The sequence below is a fragment of the Neoarius graeffei genome, chromosome 17 (assembly GCF_027579695.1).
Source record: "Neoarius graeffei isolate fNeoGra1 chromosome 17, fNeoGra1.pri, whole genome shotgun sequence".
Classification (NCBI taxonomy): Eukaryota; Metazoa; Chordata; class Actinopteri; order Siluriformes; family Ariidae; genus Neoarius; species Neoarius graeffei.
This window is the reverse complement of record NC_083585.1, coordinates 21,001,199-21,018,547: the sequence shown is the minus strand read 5'-3', so window position 1 is coordinate 21,018,547 and position 17,349 is coordinate 21,001,199. Positions and strand designations below refer to the sequence as shown.

Sequence of the window (17,349 nt, the reverse complement as noted above, 5' to 3'; positions counted from 1 at the left end):
CAAAGGGTGCTAACCCCATCGTACCACTCTCTGGCGAGCATATCTGGCATACTTGGTGCTGTTCCCAAACTAGGTGGAGATATTTCCCGTCAGGATGCTTTCAATGGTGCAAGAGTAGAAGTTCCCAGCACCCTTGGCCAGGGAGTGATCTGACTAAGGTTTTAATCCAATATAGGGAATGAATTTAAAATCTGTGTTTTTTTTCATTAAAATCATCTTATGGGCTATAATTGAATTGAAATATTTAAAAAAAAAAAAAAAGAGTTAGCTTCTGTTATTCCACTAAGGGGCAGAATAGAGCAATAAAGTCAGTGCTGTAAGCTCAGGTATTGATGTAACGAATGACACATAATTCTTTATTATCAAGCTAAAGATTTGACGCTGTAAACATGTCACCCTTCGAAAGAACTAATCTAGAATTTTCAGAACAGCATGGGTGAACGCTTGTCCAAACATTTTATTTGTAAATCATTTTTTGAAAACTTGATTGATTTTATTCCACCATTTCAATATCATGGGCTATTTTGTGTCGATCCATGACATACTCTATAATCTCATTTAATTCAATTTCAGCTCCAGGCTGTACCCTAAAATGTAGAAAAGTTCAAAGTATTCACAATGTATGTTTCAGATAAATGTTGATGAACACATTGAACAGGAATTGTTGATGTAGTGTTGTTAGGCATAATTTTTTTGGGGGCCTAGCTCACGTGGCATTGGACAAAGTGTAATGTAACATGTTACATCAATGAGTTTGACATCCCTGGTTGAGAGTATCCAAATTGTTGGCGACTAGCTCTTAAAGGAACAGTCCACCGTACTTCCATAATGAAATATGCTCTTATCTGAATTGAGACGAGCTGCTCCGTACCTCTCCGAGCTTTGCGCGACCTCCCAGTCAGTCAGACGCAGTCAGACGCGCTGTCACTCCTGTTAGCAATGTAGTTAGGCTCAGCATGGCCAATGGTATTTTTTGGGGCTGTAGTTAGATGCGACCAAACTCTTCCGCGTTTTTCCTGTTTACATAGGTTTATATGACCAGTGATATGAAACAAGTTCAGTTACACAAATTGAAACGTAGCGATTTTCTATGCTATGGAAAGTCCGCACTATAATGACAGGCGTACTAACACCTTCTGATGCGCTGCCGAAGCGCAAAGCTCGGACAGGTACGGAGCAGCTCGTCTCAATTCAGATAAGAGCATATTTCATTTTGGAAGTACGGTGGACTGTTCCTTTAAAGTGCATATTCTGGACCAATTTCAGGGGTTTTTTTTATATGAAAGTATACACACACTCATCCAGAAGGGTAATTTTGCACAAGGCCATCTGTCTACAACAGAAAAAAATAAAATAACAAAACGCGTCTGGAAAAATCCCAAGAGAGTCTGGAGCCAGATTCGTGACGTTACCTGCGGAAGCGCCAGCAGGCTGCGCGAGCTTTGCACGGTTTCAGTGCACAGCCTGTGTAGACCAAGCGCTCCCGTTTCTCTCTCATTGTCCGGTCTTTTGGGAAACGATGAGTACTAATCCCATCAAGATTGGTGTTGCTACACCCTCCTACGATACATCTGTTAACCATTTTAATAATTACGCGATAACGTTGAAGAAATTTGCAGAAAACCAGCAGGTTGTTTTCTTATAAACAAACCAGCGCTGACGTAGGATTCAGAGGGAGGCGTCCCGCACGCGACCTCACGAAAATCAATGTTTGCCGGGAAATCCAAATGCCAAGTTTTTTCAGAGGCGGACCAATTCGCCTCACCTGAATTTTCCTGACGGCAAAGTTTTTATACTCAAAATTCTATTTATCTCATTTTATTACAGTTTTTTTTCAACTTCTTACAAACATATTTTCAAAGCTCTGTGTCTTTTTCTCAAAACTTTACACACAAATCCAACTATTGCTCACACGAAATGCAAAAAGCGCCCTATCTCCTGCGAAATGAAACAGTATTCAGAATATTCTAAACACACCTCAGAAGCAAGCATTTGTCTCACATCATAAACACATTTCCCATAGTATCACATACGTGTGTGTATATCATTTACACACTGTTGTTCTAAATCTAAAGCTCTTTTGTTTTTATGTTTTTTTTAATATATATTGCCATACAAGAATGAAAATACAGTATTATGCAAATAGAAGTCAACACAAGCAATATTGGAACCAAAAATATTTAATTTTCTGAATAAATCAGTTGCTGTTGTGAATGCAGTATTGTACAGCATATAAGGAAAAAAGAAAGCAAAGTACACCAACCACCACATATGGTGATACAGCAACCAAAAAATAGACATTTATGAAAAAGTGTGTGTGTGTATGTGTGTGTGTGTGTGTGTGTTGATGGGGAGAGGAAGTTGGGTGTGTATTTAGGATCAATCTCTCCTCCGGGTGGGTCTGGCCACAATATTTCATCAACATTGCATGCTATATTTTCTCTTGCCAAACATCGAGGAAAGAATCGTCTTGTGTGGCGTATCCAACCTTGGATAGAAGCAGCATCAATGTCACCGCATGCTTCCTCCATTGTCTGGAGAAGTGTAAGGCGGGCATAGGGACAATGATCATACACTTTCCAACGCCATGTTGAGAAGAATTCTTCGATCGGGTTAAGAAATGGTGAATATGGAGGCAGGTTGACAACAGAAAAATGGGGATGGTTGACAAACCAATTTTGGACCAGCTGGGAGTGATGAAAACTGACATTATCCCATATAACCACAAATTTTGCCTGTTCTGGATTCTCTTCTTTTGGAGCAAGAATACCATGAATATTGTCCAGAAATGGGCAGCACGGTGGTGTAGTGGTTAGCGCTGTCGCCTCACAGCAAGAAGGTCCGGGTTCGAGCCCCGGGGCCGGCGAGGGCCTTTCTGTGCGGAGTTTGCATGTTCTCCCCGTGTCCGCGTGGGTTTCCTCCGGGTGCTCCGGTTTCCCCCACAGTCCAAAGACATGCAGGTTAGGTTAACTGGTGACTCTAAATTGACCGTAGGTGTGAATGTGAGTGTGAATGGTTGTCTGTGTCTATGTGTCAGCCCTGTGATGACCTGGCGACTTGTCCAGGGTGTACCCCGCCTTTCGCCCGTAGTCAGCTGGGATAGGCTCCAGCTTGCCTGCGACCCTGTAGAAGGATAAAGCGGCTAGAGATAATGAATGAATGAATGAATGAATGAATGAATTGTCCAGAAATGTTAGGATATGACCAGTGTTATAGGGGCCAAGTGTTGCATGGTGGTGCAGGACACCATTTTGCATAATGGCGGCACACATGGTGACATTTCCTCCACGTTGGCCTGGGACATTGACAATTGCCCTCTGTCCAATGATGTTTCTCCCCCTCCGTCTCGACTTTGTGAGGTTGAATCCCACCTCATCCACATAAATGTATTCATGGAGGATGGGGTGGGCATCCATCTCCAAAATTCTCTGTATTGGACAAAAGAATAGATTAGGATTCGCACAGTACAATAGTCTGTCTCAGCAGGTGAAAGTCTGATGTACTGGCAGTGCTATGTACATACCTCCACATAGTCCCGCCGCAGGTTCTTGACTCTGTCACAGTTCCTTTCAAATGGGACCCTGTACAGCTGCTTCATCCGTAACTGATTCCTCTGGAGGACCCGATGTATCGTAGATAGACTAACAGCATCAATATTGTTGAATATGGTGATGTCTTCCAAAATATGATTTTGAATCTCACGGATTCTAATGGCATTATTTGCCAAAACCATATTCACAATTGCGGTCTCCTGCTCTTGTGAAAATATACGACCTCGTCCTCCATGATGCTGTTGTCTTTCCACTCTAGAAAATTCAGAAATACAGTAGTACTGTAAGAGTGCTGTATAAAGTCAAGGTTGTACTGCCCTGTGACCATTCATACAGTGTAGTGCAGTAAAATGGATGCTTGGAGCTACAATAGTATACATGTATTTTACAGCTATGCAGGAATGGCTATTACATGTACATGTACATTACAGTACTGTTGATTGTTGCATACCTGTTCTCATTTCGAAAAGTTCGAATTATGGCCGCCACTGTAAATCGACTCAGGTTGGGCTGGACTCTGAGTCTAGCCTCTCTCATGGTCAACCCATGATTGATCACGTGATCAATCAGAGTAGCCCTAATCTCATCAGAGACTATTCTTCTTGGTTCTTCGTCCCTTCCTCCTTCAACTCGTCCTCGTCCCCTTCCAAAGCGTCCTCCACGAACCCGAACTCCTCGTCGTCCTCTGTGCCTTCCTCTGACTCCCCTGGCTCTCTCTGCATTGTTGTTATCCATTGTTCAAGACTGATAACTTGACCTTTACCGTATTTATAGGCCTATGACAGGCAGTGATTGGTTGGTGTTCATTAAAGCAATTATTGTGTGCACCTATGAGGACATAGTCTGAGGCACTGATGAATAAGTGTGGCATTTTGATTGGTTGTGTTTAAAATAGGAAATCAAGTTACTTCCTGTTAGATGTTCGTGTGTTAGGTAGAGAATTGTGTGTATTGATTTGCAGAAAGTGAATAGCTAAATTGAAAACTGTGTCAAGGCTGAGAATTAGTTTATGGTTTTGCTGATTTGAGGTGGAGTTGTGAAGTTTGAGTGACAGAGTTTAGAAATAGTGTAATATATAAAGGCTTTGTGTGTAAGCAATTGAAAAAAACTGTAAATATCGGAATGCATTTTTGATCGCTATTTTGTTGCTGCTATAGCAAGTTCTGAGTGTTTGAAATATGCTCTGTAATATATCAGTCCATATGTCAAAGCGATGGCCGTAGACGAGATTCGTTGAGACCTGTGCGAGACATCGTAGGACGGAAGTAAAACGAACAGCGGAAATCAAAGCGACCAACATCCTCCAACGTTGTCAAAAGACGCGCGCGCCCTCTTTCAAATGCTGACATAATCAAGCCGGAAGTTTTGTTTGTTTTGATGGCAATCAGGAAAGTTTGAAAAAAAGTAGGCAGTAATCGTCATTTAAACTCGTTTTTGTGCAATATTTCGTTTGGAAAACAGTTTTCAAAATGGCGGCACTGACACCTTCACATTTCGAAGTCTCGCGCAAGTCTCATGAAGATCGCGCGGATAAGCGACGCCTGCCGTGGACCAAACGAACTAAATTCAACACGGCTAAAAACCAAATAGGCCGATAAGTATAATATTTAATTGCAATGAGTTGCCAATACGAGTCACGATATAAGGTTACTAAAACCGAAAATGTAACTGAATAACGCGTTAATTAAGAAATAAAGCAAGTTTAAAAATGACTTCAGTTCCCCTTTAAGACTAAGTTTACTTTGTGAATTGTTTTTAAGGAAATGGGGCAGAGCTGAGCAGTTCTGTTCCAGCTGCTGGTGGAGCAAATTTCCGTCCCAAAAATGTAAACAGAAGCCTGAAATATAGGAGCTCGTCTACTATATAGCATGGTTATAATGTACAGTGCCTTGCAAAAAGTATTCATACCCCTTGAACTTTTTCACATTTTTCCACCTTACAACCACAAACTTAAAAGTTTTTTTATTGAGATTTTATGTGATAGACCAACACAGAGTAGCACATAACTGTGAAGTGAAACGAAAATGATAAATGGTCTTCAAAATTTTAAACAAATAAAACAGTGCTTCTTTTGCAGCTGTAATTGCAGCAAAAGGTGGCTCTACAAAGTATTGACGCAGGGGGGCTGAATACTAATGCACATCACATTTTTCAGATTTTTATTTGTTTAAAATTTTGAAGACCATTTATCATTTTCGTTTCACTTCACAATTATGTGCTACTCTGTGTTGGTCTATCACATAAAATCTCAATAAAAAAAACTTTGAAGTTCGTGGTTGTAAGGTGGAAAAATGTGAAAAAGTTCAAGGGGTATGAATACTTTTGCAAGGCACTGTAAATCAGGTATCTTTGGAATTATATGATTGCCTAGAAACACTTTAAAACATTGCAACCCGAAGCTTTAAATATGTCCACATGTTCACTTTTCTTGTACCTTGTCATAGAAGTTAAGACAATTTATAATAGCACTGTCTTGTAATGCAAGACTTATATTAAAGATAGACTGCCTTTCAGATTTTTCAAGTGTAGGTCATAAAAATAATTTTCCCCGACACCCAGTTCTTTTTGTTTCGTGGACCGAAAGCTACTGAATTCGAATCACGGACTTTTGGAGGGGAACGTAAATTTGAGTTTGTGATTTGTAACAATAAAATAAACAGATGTGATTGTGTAGGCCTGGTCTTCTTATATCAGAAACCACAGTAACTGCAGGGACTTGAGATAAAAGTTTTAGACCTTAAAAAAGAAAATGCTAGCCCACCCATCCATATGTGTTCTCGAGCATTGAGTAAATACACAAAGGAAACTTTATTTGAAGACAACTCTTGATGGTGTAATTATCTTATATGATCTTGTCTCTTTCAATAGCAGCAGTTATTCAGGGTCTGTGTTATGTTGCGTGTTGCAGGAACTGGCTTTTGAACGAGCCCTCGTGTGGTTTTGACCAGTGTGTGGCCCTGAACTACAGACCCAATGCTCCTGCTTCTCTGAAAGGCCACTATATGTTCAAGTGGAGTGATTTCAGATGCAACAAGAAAAATAACTTCATATGCAAATATGCAGAAGGTGTGTTACATTTTATTTATTATATTGTTTCAGAGGTTTTTAGTTTAAAGTTAAACTATTAAGATATTCTATGAAGATGTTTAAAAGAAAATATTTCAAAGATCCTCCATCCTTGTCTCTTTATCATTTAGAAGTATCTCTGGTTCCTACTCCTGCTGGAAATTCCACTGCTCACTCAGGTAAAAATGGTCAAAAATCAGTCTGAATGGTCTCCTTGGGCTATTCTCAGAAAATGTGATGAGTAACGGTAAAGACATTTTTTTAAAATTTTGTATGCACTAATTTTAGTTAATCCCTGTAAATATAGTTAATAGACAAAAAAGCATATTTCATGAATTCACAAAGCAAGAGATATCATTATTATGAAAAAATAATGCCCAGTTGTCTTTACCGTTACCCTATAAAGGTAAAGAGAACACTGGGTAACAGTAAAGACATCTCATGCATTTTTGGGTCACTGAGTGCAGAAAAAAGATAAACAAATTATGCGTTTATTATCCCATCCTAACTTGTACTTGGCTAACGAAACGTTTTCAACATGCAGCATCATCTTTATCATTTGGGGGTAACGGCAAAGATAGTTCATTTCCCTGACATCTCGAAATTTCATATTTATCTGATCAGTTTCCTGGATTCCAATATTCATACACCAGTGATTTTTTTCAAAATGGCTGCTCAACATCCTGGTCCTGCCTCATGTAGCTGCACTGCCTTCTATTGTCAAAGCTCTGAGTTACAGTATGATTTTTACCATTTGGGTAACGGTAAAGACATCAAGAAAGTACACATTCTTGCACATATATTTTAGGCTATACACCAAAAACCGTTGAAGCGAAGATCATGATATTTTCCACAATAAAAAGTGAAGGTATAGAGGTAATATTTCAAAAAGAAAAGTGAAAATAAAATTAAAAACAAAGGAATTATTTTCATTCAAATTTCACTAATCCTCATTTCGACACATGGCGGTAATGACGTTTTGGTATATTTAGGCGAAATAAAATTTTTGCAAATGCAGACAAGTTGTCTCAGTATTTTTTTACTGCTCTGTTGAATTCTTTCTTAAAATAAATGTATAATAGAGGGCCAGGATTAATGGGTTTAGAGAAGGAAAAAAAACAAGCTTCATGTTTAAAACTGAATTTGTCACATTTTCTGAGAATGGCCCAGTTGTCTCATCTCATCTCATTATCTCTAGCCGCTTTATCCTTCTACAGGGTCGCAGGCAAGCTGGAGCCTATCCCAGCTGACTACGGGCGAAAGGCGGGGTACACCCTGGACAAGTCGCCAGGTCATCACAGGGCTGACACATAGACACAGACAACCATTCACACTCACATTCACACCTACGCTCAATTTAGAGTCACCAGTTAACCTAACCTGCATGTCTTTGGACTGTGGGGGAAACCGGAGCACCCGGAGGAAACCCACGCGGACACGGGGAGAACATGCAAACTCCGCACAGAAAGGCCCTCGCCGGCCACGGGGCTCGAACCCAGACCTTCTTGCTGTGAGGCGACAGCGCTAACCACTACACCACCGTGCCGCCTGGCCCAGTTGTTCTTTTACTTATTCTTTTCTGCAATAGCAATCAGCTTAACACAACAGCAAATCATGCCACCATTCAAACATCAAACTTTTGTCTATTCCCATGTTTTCTCATTTGTTTAGAATCAAAAAAACAGAACTGATTTTTGATCAAGACTGCTCCTAAATGAAGCAAAAGCTTAATGCATTTTAATTTCGATCTAAATTTCGGCGTACATAATTTGAATGACATCAGTTGGTTATCCATTACATGAGAACGCATAATGACCTCTATTAAAAGGGAAAGTGTTGAGTAGATAAAGGTTCCTTTTGTTGCTCCTACTAACATATAAAAAAGGTCTATTTTTCCCTATGTTTTTATATATTGTGTGATAATAATGACTTCATTCAGAAGTCACTACATGAACAATGAATACAGAACCCATTTAACCATACAGTCTACACACAAAAGTATTCTCGCGTTTTTATTATACACTGAAGACATTTAGGTTTGAGATTTATTTCACAGTTATTCCACGAAATCGAGTCGTACATGAGCTGATAGCCGATGAGGCGCGTAGCACCGAGTTGTCTATGAGCCATGTACAACGAGATTGAGTGGAATAACTGTTTTATTCTGTCCACATTCACTGGATTTTGAGAAACAGAGTCTTTTTATTTTTTTGCAAATGTCTGACAAAATCATTTATGTTTAGAATGTAAACAAACTGGTGAAATGACAGTAGCAATTTGTGAAAAATGCGAAAATAATAATAATTCTTGAAAAATAAAAAAGATACGTTCTTATCATCAAATACTTTTAGTCCATATTTTGTTGCTTCTTTTGTATTTTTGCGGTTTTGTTTTCAAGTAGTTTTTGTTTCGTCCTCTGTTGGTTCAGCAACACGCTCAGCCATTTTGTTTTTCTCGACTCACGGTATATGAGCTGATGTCCTAATAGTAGAGAAGCCAATCAGAGCGTGCGATTGCTCATATCCGGTGAATGTGGATAAAATAAAGATGACTACATGATGATAAATTATAATTTCAGTTTTCACAGATCAGACATTCTGATATATTATCTCAAATTTATCTTTTGATCTCAAACCCAGATGTTTTCAGCGTACAATAAAAATAAATGAATTGGGCTTGCCGTTCTAATACTTTCAGAGGGAACTGTATCTAAGAGGTTGCATATGGATTTATGTTAATTCATAACCTCTATACCATCCTGGATGCCAAAAACTTGAACAAACATCCATCTAGCCATGCAATATGTAGACCGTTTATCTGTCAGGGTCACAGGCGAAGCTGGAGCCAATCCCAACTGACTTCAGGCGAGAGTTGGGGTACGCCATGGGCAGATCGCCAATCTGTCATGGGGCTAACGCAGAGATGCACAAACATTCACACTCACATTCACACCTATGGGCAATTTAGAGTAGCCTGTTGACCTAATGTGCATGTCTTTGGACTGTGGGAGGAACACATACAGGCACAGGGAGAACGTGCAAACTCTGCACAGAAAAGCCCCAATCGATCACTGCACCTCCGTGCCACCCTCTAACAAACAAGAAAGCAATAATTTGACAGTCGAGTGATGCTGAGGTCCCATCCTCTGTCCCTGTACTCAAATGATTAAAAACACATTCAGAGCATAAGCAATTTGTAAAAGCTAGACTGCCTTTCAGATTTTTCAAGTGTAGGTCATAAAAAGAATTTTCCCCGACACCCAATTATTTTTGTTGAGTGGACCGAAAGCTACTGAATTTGAATCACAGACTTCCAATTTTATTATTATTTAGAGCCACGTGGCCCTAAATTCTCCACTATTTTTTCCTGCTTCACCATGACCCAATTCAAGATACTACATCACAAGGGCGGCTGGTGCATAAGGGCGATTGGGCGACGCACTGCCAAAACGAAAAAAAAAAAGTTTTTTTTCTTTTTTTTAAACAAACTTTCACCAGCGCTGCTCGAGGCCGTTTTAATCCGTCTCTGGGTATCATTGTCCAATCAGGGTGGTCTTGCTTCTAGAGTACCGCCCCTTTTGGGGCGATTTCAGTCACGCTGAAAATCACCCAAGAGTTCACTGATAGAGTCCCATGTTAATATATTTTTTTCTCCTGACTGACACTTCAATGCAATCTCTATGGGTTCCGGGGGGGGGGCTTGCCCTAACGTGCTTACGTCACTGCGAAGCGCGGCAAAGTTGCGTTCGATCCGCTCAGTTTCTGAGGTGAGATGGATGCGGAAAGCAATTCAGTGCGGTCCTTAAAAGAAGTTCCATTTAGTCAGCGATCAAATCGAGCTAAATTGGCAACAAAACAAGCTGGACCCCCTCGACCAAATCTAAACATAAAACAAATTTCGACAAGGGGGGGAAATCATATACTCGAGGTTTTACTTCAACATGGTCCCAGCGCAAATCCTGGCGAGCTGGACGCCTCAGCGGTTTTCTGATCCCCCTGCTTACTTTTCCACCCTGGAGGTGGCTCCACGGACAACACTGCTTGGACGGTCACTGGAGTTTCGGACATGCATCATTTGTCGGAGAAAATAAAAAAACATGAGTCATCAAAGATTCACATGGGCAGCTGCCTGAAATTTTCGGCTTTTGGGAGAGTGAACATCGCTACACAACTGGATGACGGCTACAGGCTAGCAGTTCACCGCCACAACGATGAGGTGAGCAAGAACAGGCACATATTAAACCGGCTCATCCAATGCGTGAAATTTTGTGGAGTGTTCGAGTTAGCTCTATGAGGCAAAGACGAAACTGAGGGCTCCAGTCACCACGGTGTTTTTCTGGGTTTGGCTGACTTCGTGACTCTCTCAAACACACACACACACACACACACACACACAGTCACAGAATCCGTTCACTTTTGATGTTTTCAATGTGCATTTTTAAATTTGCCACACTTTGCTCTGAGAGTTAGCACTTTGGTAATATCCTTGGTAAATACCAGTAATTGCAAGATCTAACGATCCACTCATCTATTTATTCAACTGCTATTGTTATGTTAGCCAACTATTTACAATGTTTTGTTACAGTAAGTGCACTTTCCTGTTTGTCCTTAAGTTGCACAGTCTGTAAAATTCTTGCTGGTCATGGAGTTTGAAGTACAAAATCTATTTACAGAACATTCTGTAGAACAGTTGACTTGCTACCTAGGTCAATTTACTTCAGTCCTGTGGACATTTATGGTCCGTGCAGACATAACGGGGGAAAATTGTCCCCCCGAAAAAAAATTCAGGAGCCGCCACTGCTACATCACGCATGACGTGGTGGGCTTTCCCTGTTCGCGCAAGGCATTGTGGGATACAAATTTGAAACAGGAGAGAAAAACGGAGGACGTGAGTGTGCAAATGAAACGTGGAAAAGAAACAGAAAGCGAGAAGAAAAAGACGTTATGTTCTATACGAAGGAAAGGAAACGCAGGACCAAACTAATAAATATCGGCGCTCAGCGAGCACCTCGGTGTGATCAGCTGTTCGTTTAGCGACAGAATGATGGAACTGTCAGTGCACGCTCAAAGGGAAAGCTGTAGATGGCAGTAATGCAACACTGTGCTGCCATAAAACCCAAAAGAAGAAGAAAGTAAACCTGCACATGCGCACACACACGGACTGTCTGCTTGACTGCGCAAAGCGAGCGATTTCATGCACATTATTTGCTTTAATCTCCTCAAATTAAATAACTTCCCAGCCACAGAATGGCCTGATATTTTGTGAGATATTACAGAAATAAACATCTATCACAATGACCACATTTCAGAGGGAACTAAATTTCACCGATTTTTTTGAAATTGAAAGGCCGTCTAGCTTTAAACAAATAGAAAAAAAAGAACAAAAGCAGGAGTGGTAAGTACTTGAGTAATTGCACCATGTTTTAATACAGTATTAAAGTATTATTTTGTATCAGTTGGTAGCAAAATAGAATGTCGTGTGTGAGAATGTACTTGGCAATAAACTTGATTCTGATTCCGATGTTCAGGGAAATAGGTGTTGCAGCCTGGAAAACCGTGTGACCCTTATAAATGAATAAAACTGCTTGCAAACATTAGCTAAGAATAAAAACCTCATCCGTCATAGCTTCTGTTGTACCCGAAGCATGTTTGTTTTCACAGGTCCAAGTTTATCTTTGGACTAACACATCTGTCACAGAGACCACAGCTGCTAAAGCAACAGCACAAACATTCACATGAAAAACATTTTGCTCGCATTATTAACCCAGTCGGGACCTATTTTGAAAATGACTCGTACTGTATTTTGCTATAATGAGCACCTTTAATGTGTTATACAGTAAAATAGGCCGACTGATTTATATATGTTAACGTTAGAGCCAATATAATACCATACGTATTCACCATCCACTTTATTAGGAACACCTGTACATTTATGCAGTTATCTAGGCGGCACGGTGGTTAGTAGTGAGCACTGTCACCTCACAGCAAGAAGGTTCTGGGTTCGAGCCCAGCGGCCGACGGGGGCCTTTCTGTGTGGAGTTTTCATGTTCTCCTCGTGTCTGCATAGGTTTCTTCCAGGTCCAAAGACGTGCGGTTAGGTTAACATGGGGCGGCCTCGGGCTGAAGTGCCCTTGAGCGAGGCATCTAACTCCCAACTGCTCCCCGAGTGCTGTAGCACTGCTTGAGATGGGTTAAATGCAGAGGAGGAATTTCACTGTTTGCTTAAGTCTGTGCTTGAGTGTACGTGTGACAAGTCAAGGCTTCTTGGCTTGGCTTGGGTAATCAGCCAATCATGTGGCAGCATGATTGGCTGCGATGTGGCAAGAGCTTTATCCGATGTTCACATCAAACGTCTGAGCTGTGTGATTTTAACCATGGCGTGGTTGTTGGTACCAGATGGGCTGATATTTCAGAAATTGCTGATCTCCTGGGAATTTCACACACAACACACAACTGTGAGTAGAGGGTCTGCAGGCTGAAACACTTTCTTGATGAGGGAGATCAGAGGAGAATGCCCAGACTGGTCTGAACTGACAGGAAGTCTATAGTAACACAAATAAACACTCTTAACAACCGTGGTGAGCAGAAAAGCATCTCAAAATGCACAACATACCAAACCTTGAGGTTTGAGGCTATAACGGCAGAAGACCAGATCAGGTTCCACTCCTGTCAGTCAAGAACAAGAATTTGAGATCATCATGGGCACACACTCATCCAAACTGGACAGTTGAAGACTGTAAAAAGATCAGGTGATTTTTTTTTTTTTTTTTAGCAGCAGCAGCTGGAAATCTGGCTATTTTCATCCTTCCTTTCTTATCAATGAAGCATTCATTCATCCACCCACAGAACTGTCACTCACACAATGGGGTTTATTTTTGTTTGTTTGTTTTTCGCACCATTCTATGTAAACTCTAGAGACTGTTGTGTGTGAAACCCCCAGGAGATCAGCAGTTTCTGAAATACTCAAACCAGTCTATCTGGCTCAAACCAACACCCAGACCACGGTTAAACTTACAGTGATCACATTTTCCCCTCCATCTTTGATGCGAACGTTACCTCAAGCTCTTGACCTGTTTCTCCATGATTTTGTGCATTGTGCTGCTGCCACATGATTGGCTAATTTAGATAACCGCACGAATGCATAGGTGTTCCTAATAAAGTGGACGGTGAGGGTATTTAACCCTTTGATGCAAAACATATGCACACCCCTTCTAATGCACAACATGGGTCAAAAATGACCCACGTTCATTTTCCAGGTTATTTCATGCTGACTGAGTTTTTCTTTGCTCTATCTTTTGAAATCAATTTATTTTATGATTGAATATTCCAAGTATTCTTTAAATATCTTGTTTTTAATTACCACAAATCATGAATTTAATTTTTTCTTTCCTACTTTATGAACAAAAATACTTTTTATATTACTACACATGCATACATGTCAACCTATACGGAATGTCCGTATTTTATACGGATTTGATTCAATAAACGTAGTATATGGGCGTACAAATAAAGTTATACGGATTCTTTAAAAAAACTTCAATATTTATTTAGAGCTATAATCAATTCCCATGATGATAAAAGAGTGCATAACATTTACAACTTTCAAGCACCACTGTATTGGTGCAGAGTGCTAAAAAAGCTGTCATGGAGTACAATTCAGAACATTAGAGTGACACTTTGTGTTTTTGTCAAACATTGGAGCTTTGTATTCATTCTGAAGGTTTATTGTTATTAATATTGAATAAAAAGTAACTTGGATATATCATTGTTAATTATCATTCAAATTTTAGGTAAATTATTTTAATTAGCATCTTATAAGGATTTTATAAGGGAAATATGGATTTTGGAGGTTGGTTATACAGGTTTGATTGACCAAAGGTTGACATGTATGCACATGGGTCATCCAAGTGTGATTTAAAATTAAATGTCTTAATACTATAATAATAATTTGTTTCAAGTAATTACTTTAGCAGTGAATGGGGCCAGTTATTTATTTATTAACTATGTAGTTAGCTAAGCCAGCTACAATAAAATTAGCTAACTAAAGTAGAATATGTCAACAGCTCGGTAGCTAATAGTAACACAGCAAGAAGGTCCGGGTTCGAGCCCCGTGGCCGGCGAGGGCCTTTCTGTGTGGAGTTTGCATGTTCTCCCCGTGTCCGCGTGGGTTTCCTCCGGGTGCTCCGGTTTCCCCCACAGTCCAAAGACATGCAGGTTAGGTTAACTGGTGGCTCTAAATTGACCGTAGGTGTGAACGTGAGTGTGAATGGTTGTCTGTGTCTATGTGTCAGCCCTGTGATGACCTGGCGACTTGTCCAGGGTGTACCCCGCCTTTCGCCCGTAGTCAGCTGGGATAGGCTCCAGCTCGCCTGCGACCCTGTAGAACAGGATAAAGCGGCTAGAGATAATGAGATGAGATGAGTACAATTGTTCACTATTTAAGTTATGGGTGAATTGCAATTCTTACATTTCTCTTCTCTTACCAGCAGTAACTCTCAAACAACTTCCTGTCACACTGAATGATGAAAAGATAAACACAGGATTTTCTGAATCATCAGGTAACTTATCTGACCTGTTTATTATAACGTTTTTTTGGCCTGAAATGAGTAAAACAGCTTTGTATGGCTGATGCCATCCTTTTCTCAGTGTCTCTTTCAGATGAAGCCATCAATGTTTCCTACATCCTCCTGGCTACTGTACCTGTACTGCTTCTGATTATACTGGTGGTCTCTGGGGTCTTCTGTTACAGAGTCATGGCTAGGAAGTGAGTGAAAACTTCAAAAACAGCAGATGGACTCAAAAACAAACCTTTTATACGTGTCTGATTTAGGGTAGTTTTATGTATTTAAAGAAGTTTTCTGTTTGTTAGCTAGCTAACGCTACTCATGTATGTTCTGTGAACTCCAGATAAGGGCCAAGGGAGCGCCTGCATGACGAAACCTTCCAACAAAGTTGGTAGTGAGTCAGTATTTGCAATAAATACCACCTTACCCTGGAACTTTATCAGTGCATTGGCAGTGATACTCTGGAAAGGTATTCAGAAATGACCATCCTTTTTACACTTCTGGAAGGGGTAAAGTTAACCTTGTAGAACCTTGAGAAAGTGCACAATGACCAGGATTAGAAGAGTCTTGTCGTGTGCCACTCCTCGGTAGAGTATCAGGGTTCAGCAACACTCTGCAGGCTCGGCTACATGGAACACTGCAAGGTCAATCAACTGATTGATTGCAAGGTCAAGCACAAGACTGGGTTATAAGACATCAGGCATAAATCCCATATTCAACTGTAATATCACTCCAGAGGTACACTATAGTACCTCTAGTCCTGGGTATGACTTTAAACTGCAACCAGTGGTGAGTCTCAGGTCCAAGAGGACTTGAGTATTGGGGAAAGTGGAGTTACCCCTTAAGCACCATTGCTCCAAGGTCTGCTCTGACCCGGAGTGGTAGCACCTGCCTGGGTTCCAGCTATCACCAATAAGGCACTGGCAGCAGGGCGCTTTTCGGTACAATGTGGCAGATGAACCCAACAGGGTCAATGGTGCACCACCTGATGGCATGTGAAAGAGCCACTCAAATGGCCAACGGATAGCATCGCTCGGCAAGTCAGTTGTCACTGCGGGGCAACTTCCATACCCATCAGGTCTGTGGCACTTTTGTGCACCACTTGGCATCAGGTCTGGAGGTCCAGAGAGACAACACGATGAGGGCACAACATCGTTTGTCTTACCTTACTGTGCAAGGTGCTTCGCTAGGAGAGAAAAATAGTATATGAGAGCTCATGAGGCCAGACATTCCATGGCGATTCGGCCAGGCCATTTGTGCCGCCGCTGTGGACGGCTCTGTTGCTCTGGTGTGGGCCTTGCGGCCCATCTGCGTTTCTGTACATCCTAATGAAGCAGTCATCATCGCTAGCGATGGACAGCCGATGATGTTATAGTATATGGCCATAAGTAGGTGCAGAGCTGATCATCACACCCATATATGGGTGTTCCCCAACTTGTTGCCTCAAAAAGTTGGAAGCTCAGAATTATATCGGATGTCTTTGTCTGCTGTAGCATTCAGTTTCCATTCGCTGGAACTAAGGGGCTGAAACATGTTCCAGCATGACAATGCCCCTGTGCACATAGTGATAAAGATATGATTTGTCAAGATTGGAGCAGAAGAACTCAGAGTCCTGATCTCAACCCTACTGAACACTTGGGATACACTTGGAATACTGACAATGCTCCAGGCCTCTTCATCCAACATCAGCACCTGACTTCTTCACTAATGCATTTGTGGCTGAATGCCACAAAATCCCCATAGCCATGCTCCAAAATTTGAAGAATGGAGGTAGCCTAATTATAACAATAAAAGGGGACTCAGTCTGGAATGGGATGTTCAGCAAAATAACAACATATCAGTGTGATGGATCAGGTGTCCACAAACATTTGGCCATATATTGTATTTGATAACCAATGCCTGATCAAAGGTATTAGAGGCAACCATTTCAGTTTAGCATCTTTCACAGGCCTTAATGGACTCCTATAACAAGTGGGAGATCCCAAGTTGGGCCATTAACAGAAGAACTAGGGTAAACCAAGTCTCTTTGGCCTAGTTGTTGAATTTCCAAACTGCCTTGCATCTCCAGCAAACTAGAGGCTGGGTCCATTTTACAGAAACCAAGAAACATTTCTGTTTGTGGAGTTTGGGGTCCAGTCCTGTGCTGGACTGGAGTCCCATCCAGGATGT

General features: G+C 41.0%; 1 protein-coding gene across 2 annotated transcripts in view; it reads left to right on the top strand.

The window, feature by feature from the left end:
- Positions 1 to 17,349, top strand: part of laynb (layilin b) — a 34,431-nt gene that overhangs the window by 12,625 nt on the left and 4,457 nt on the right. The window contains exons 3-6 of one of the 2 annotated variants that reach the window (XM_060943843.1): positions 6,460 to 6,617; positions 6,749 to 6,796; positions 15,106 to 15,174; positions 15,263 to 15,380. In XM_060943843.1, the coding sequence (XP_060799826.1) occupies positions 6,460 to 6,617; positions 6,749 to 6,796; positions 15,106 to 15,174; positions 15,263 to 15,380 (393 nt within the window). Of the gene's footprint in view, positions 1 to 6,459; positions 6,618 to 6,748; positions 6,797 to 15,102; positions 15,175 to 15,262; positions 15,381 to 17,349 lie in introns of both variants that reach the window. The other variant, XM_060943842.1, reaches the window with a different exon arrangement.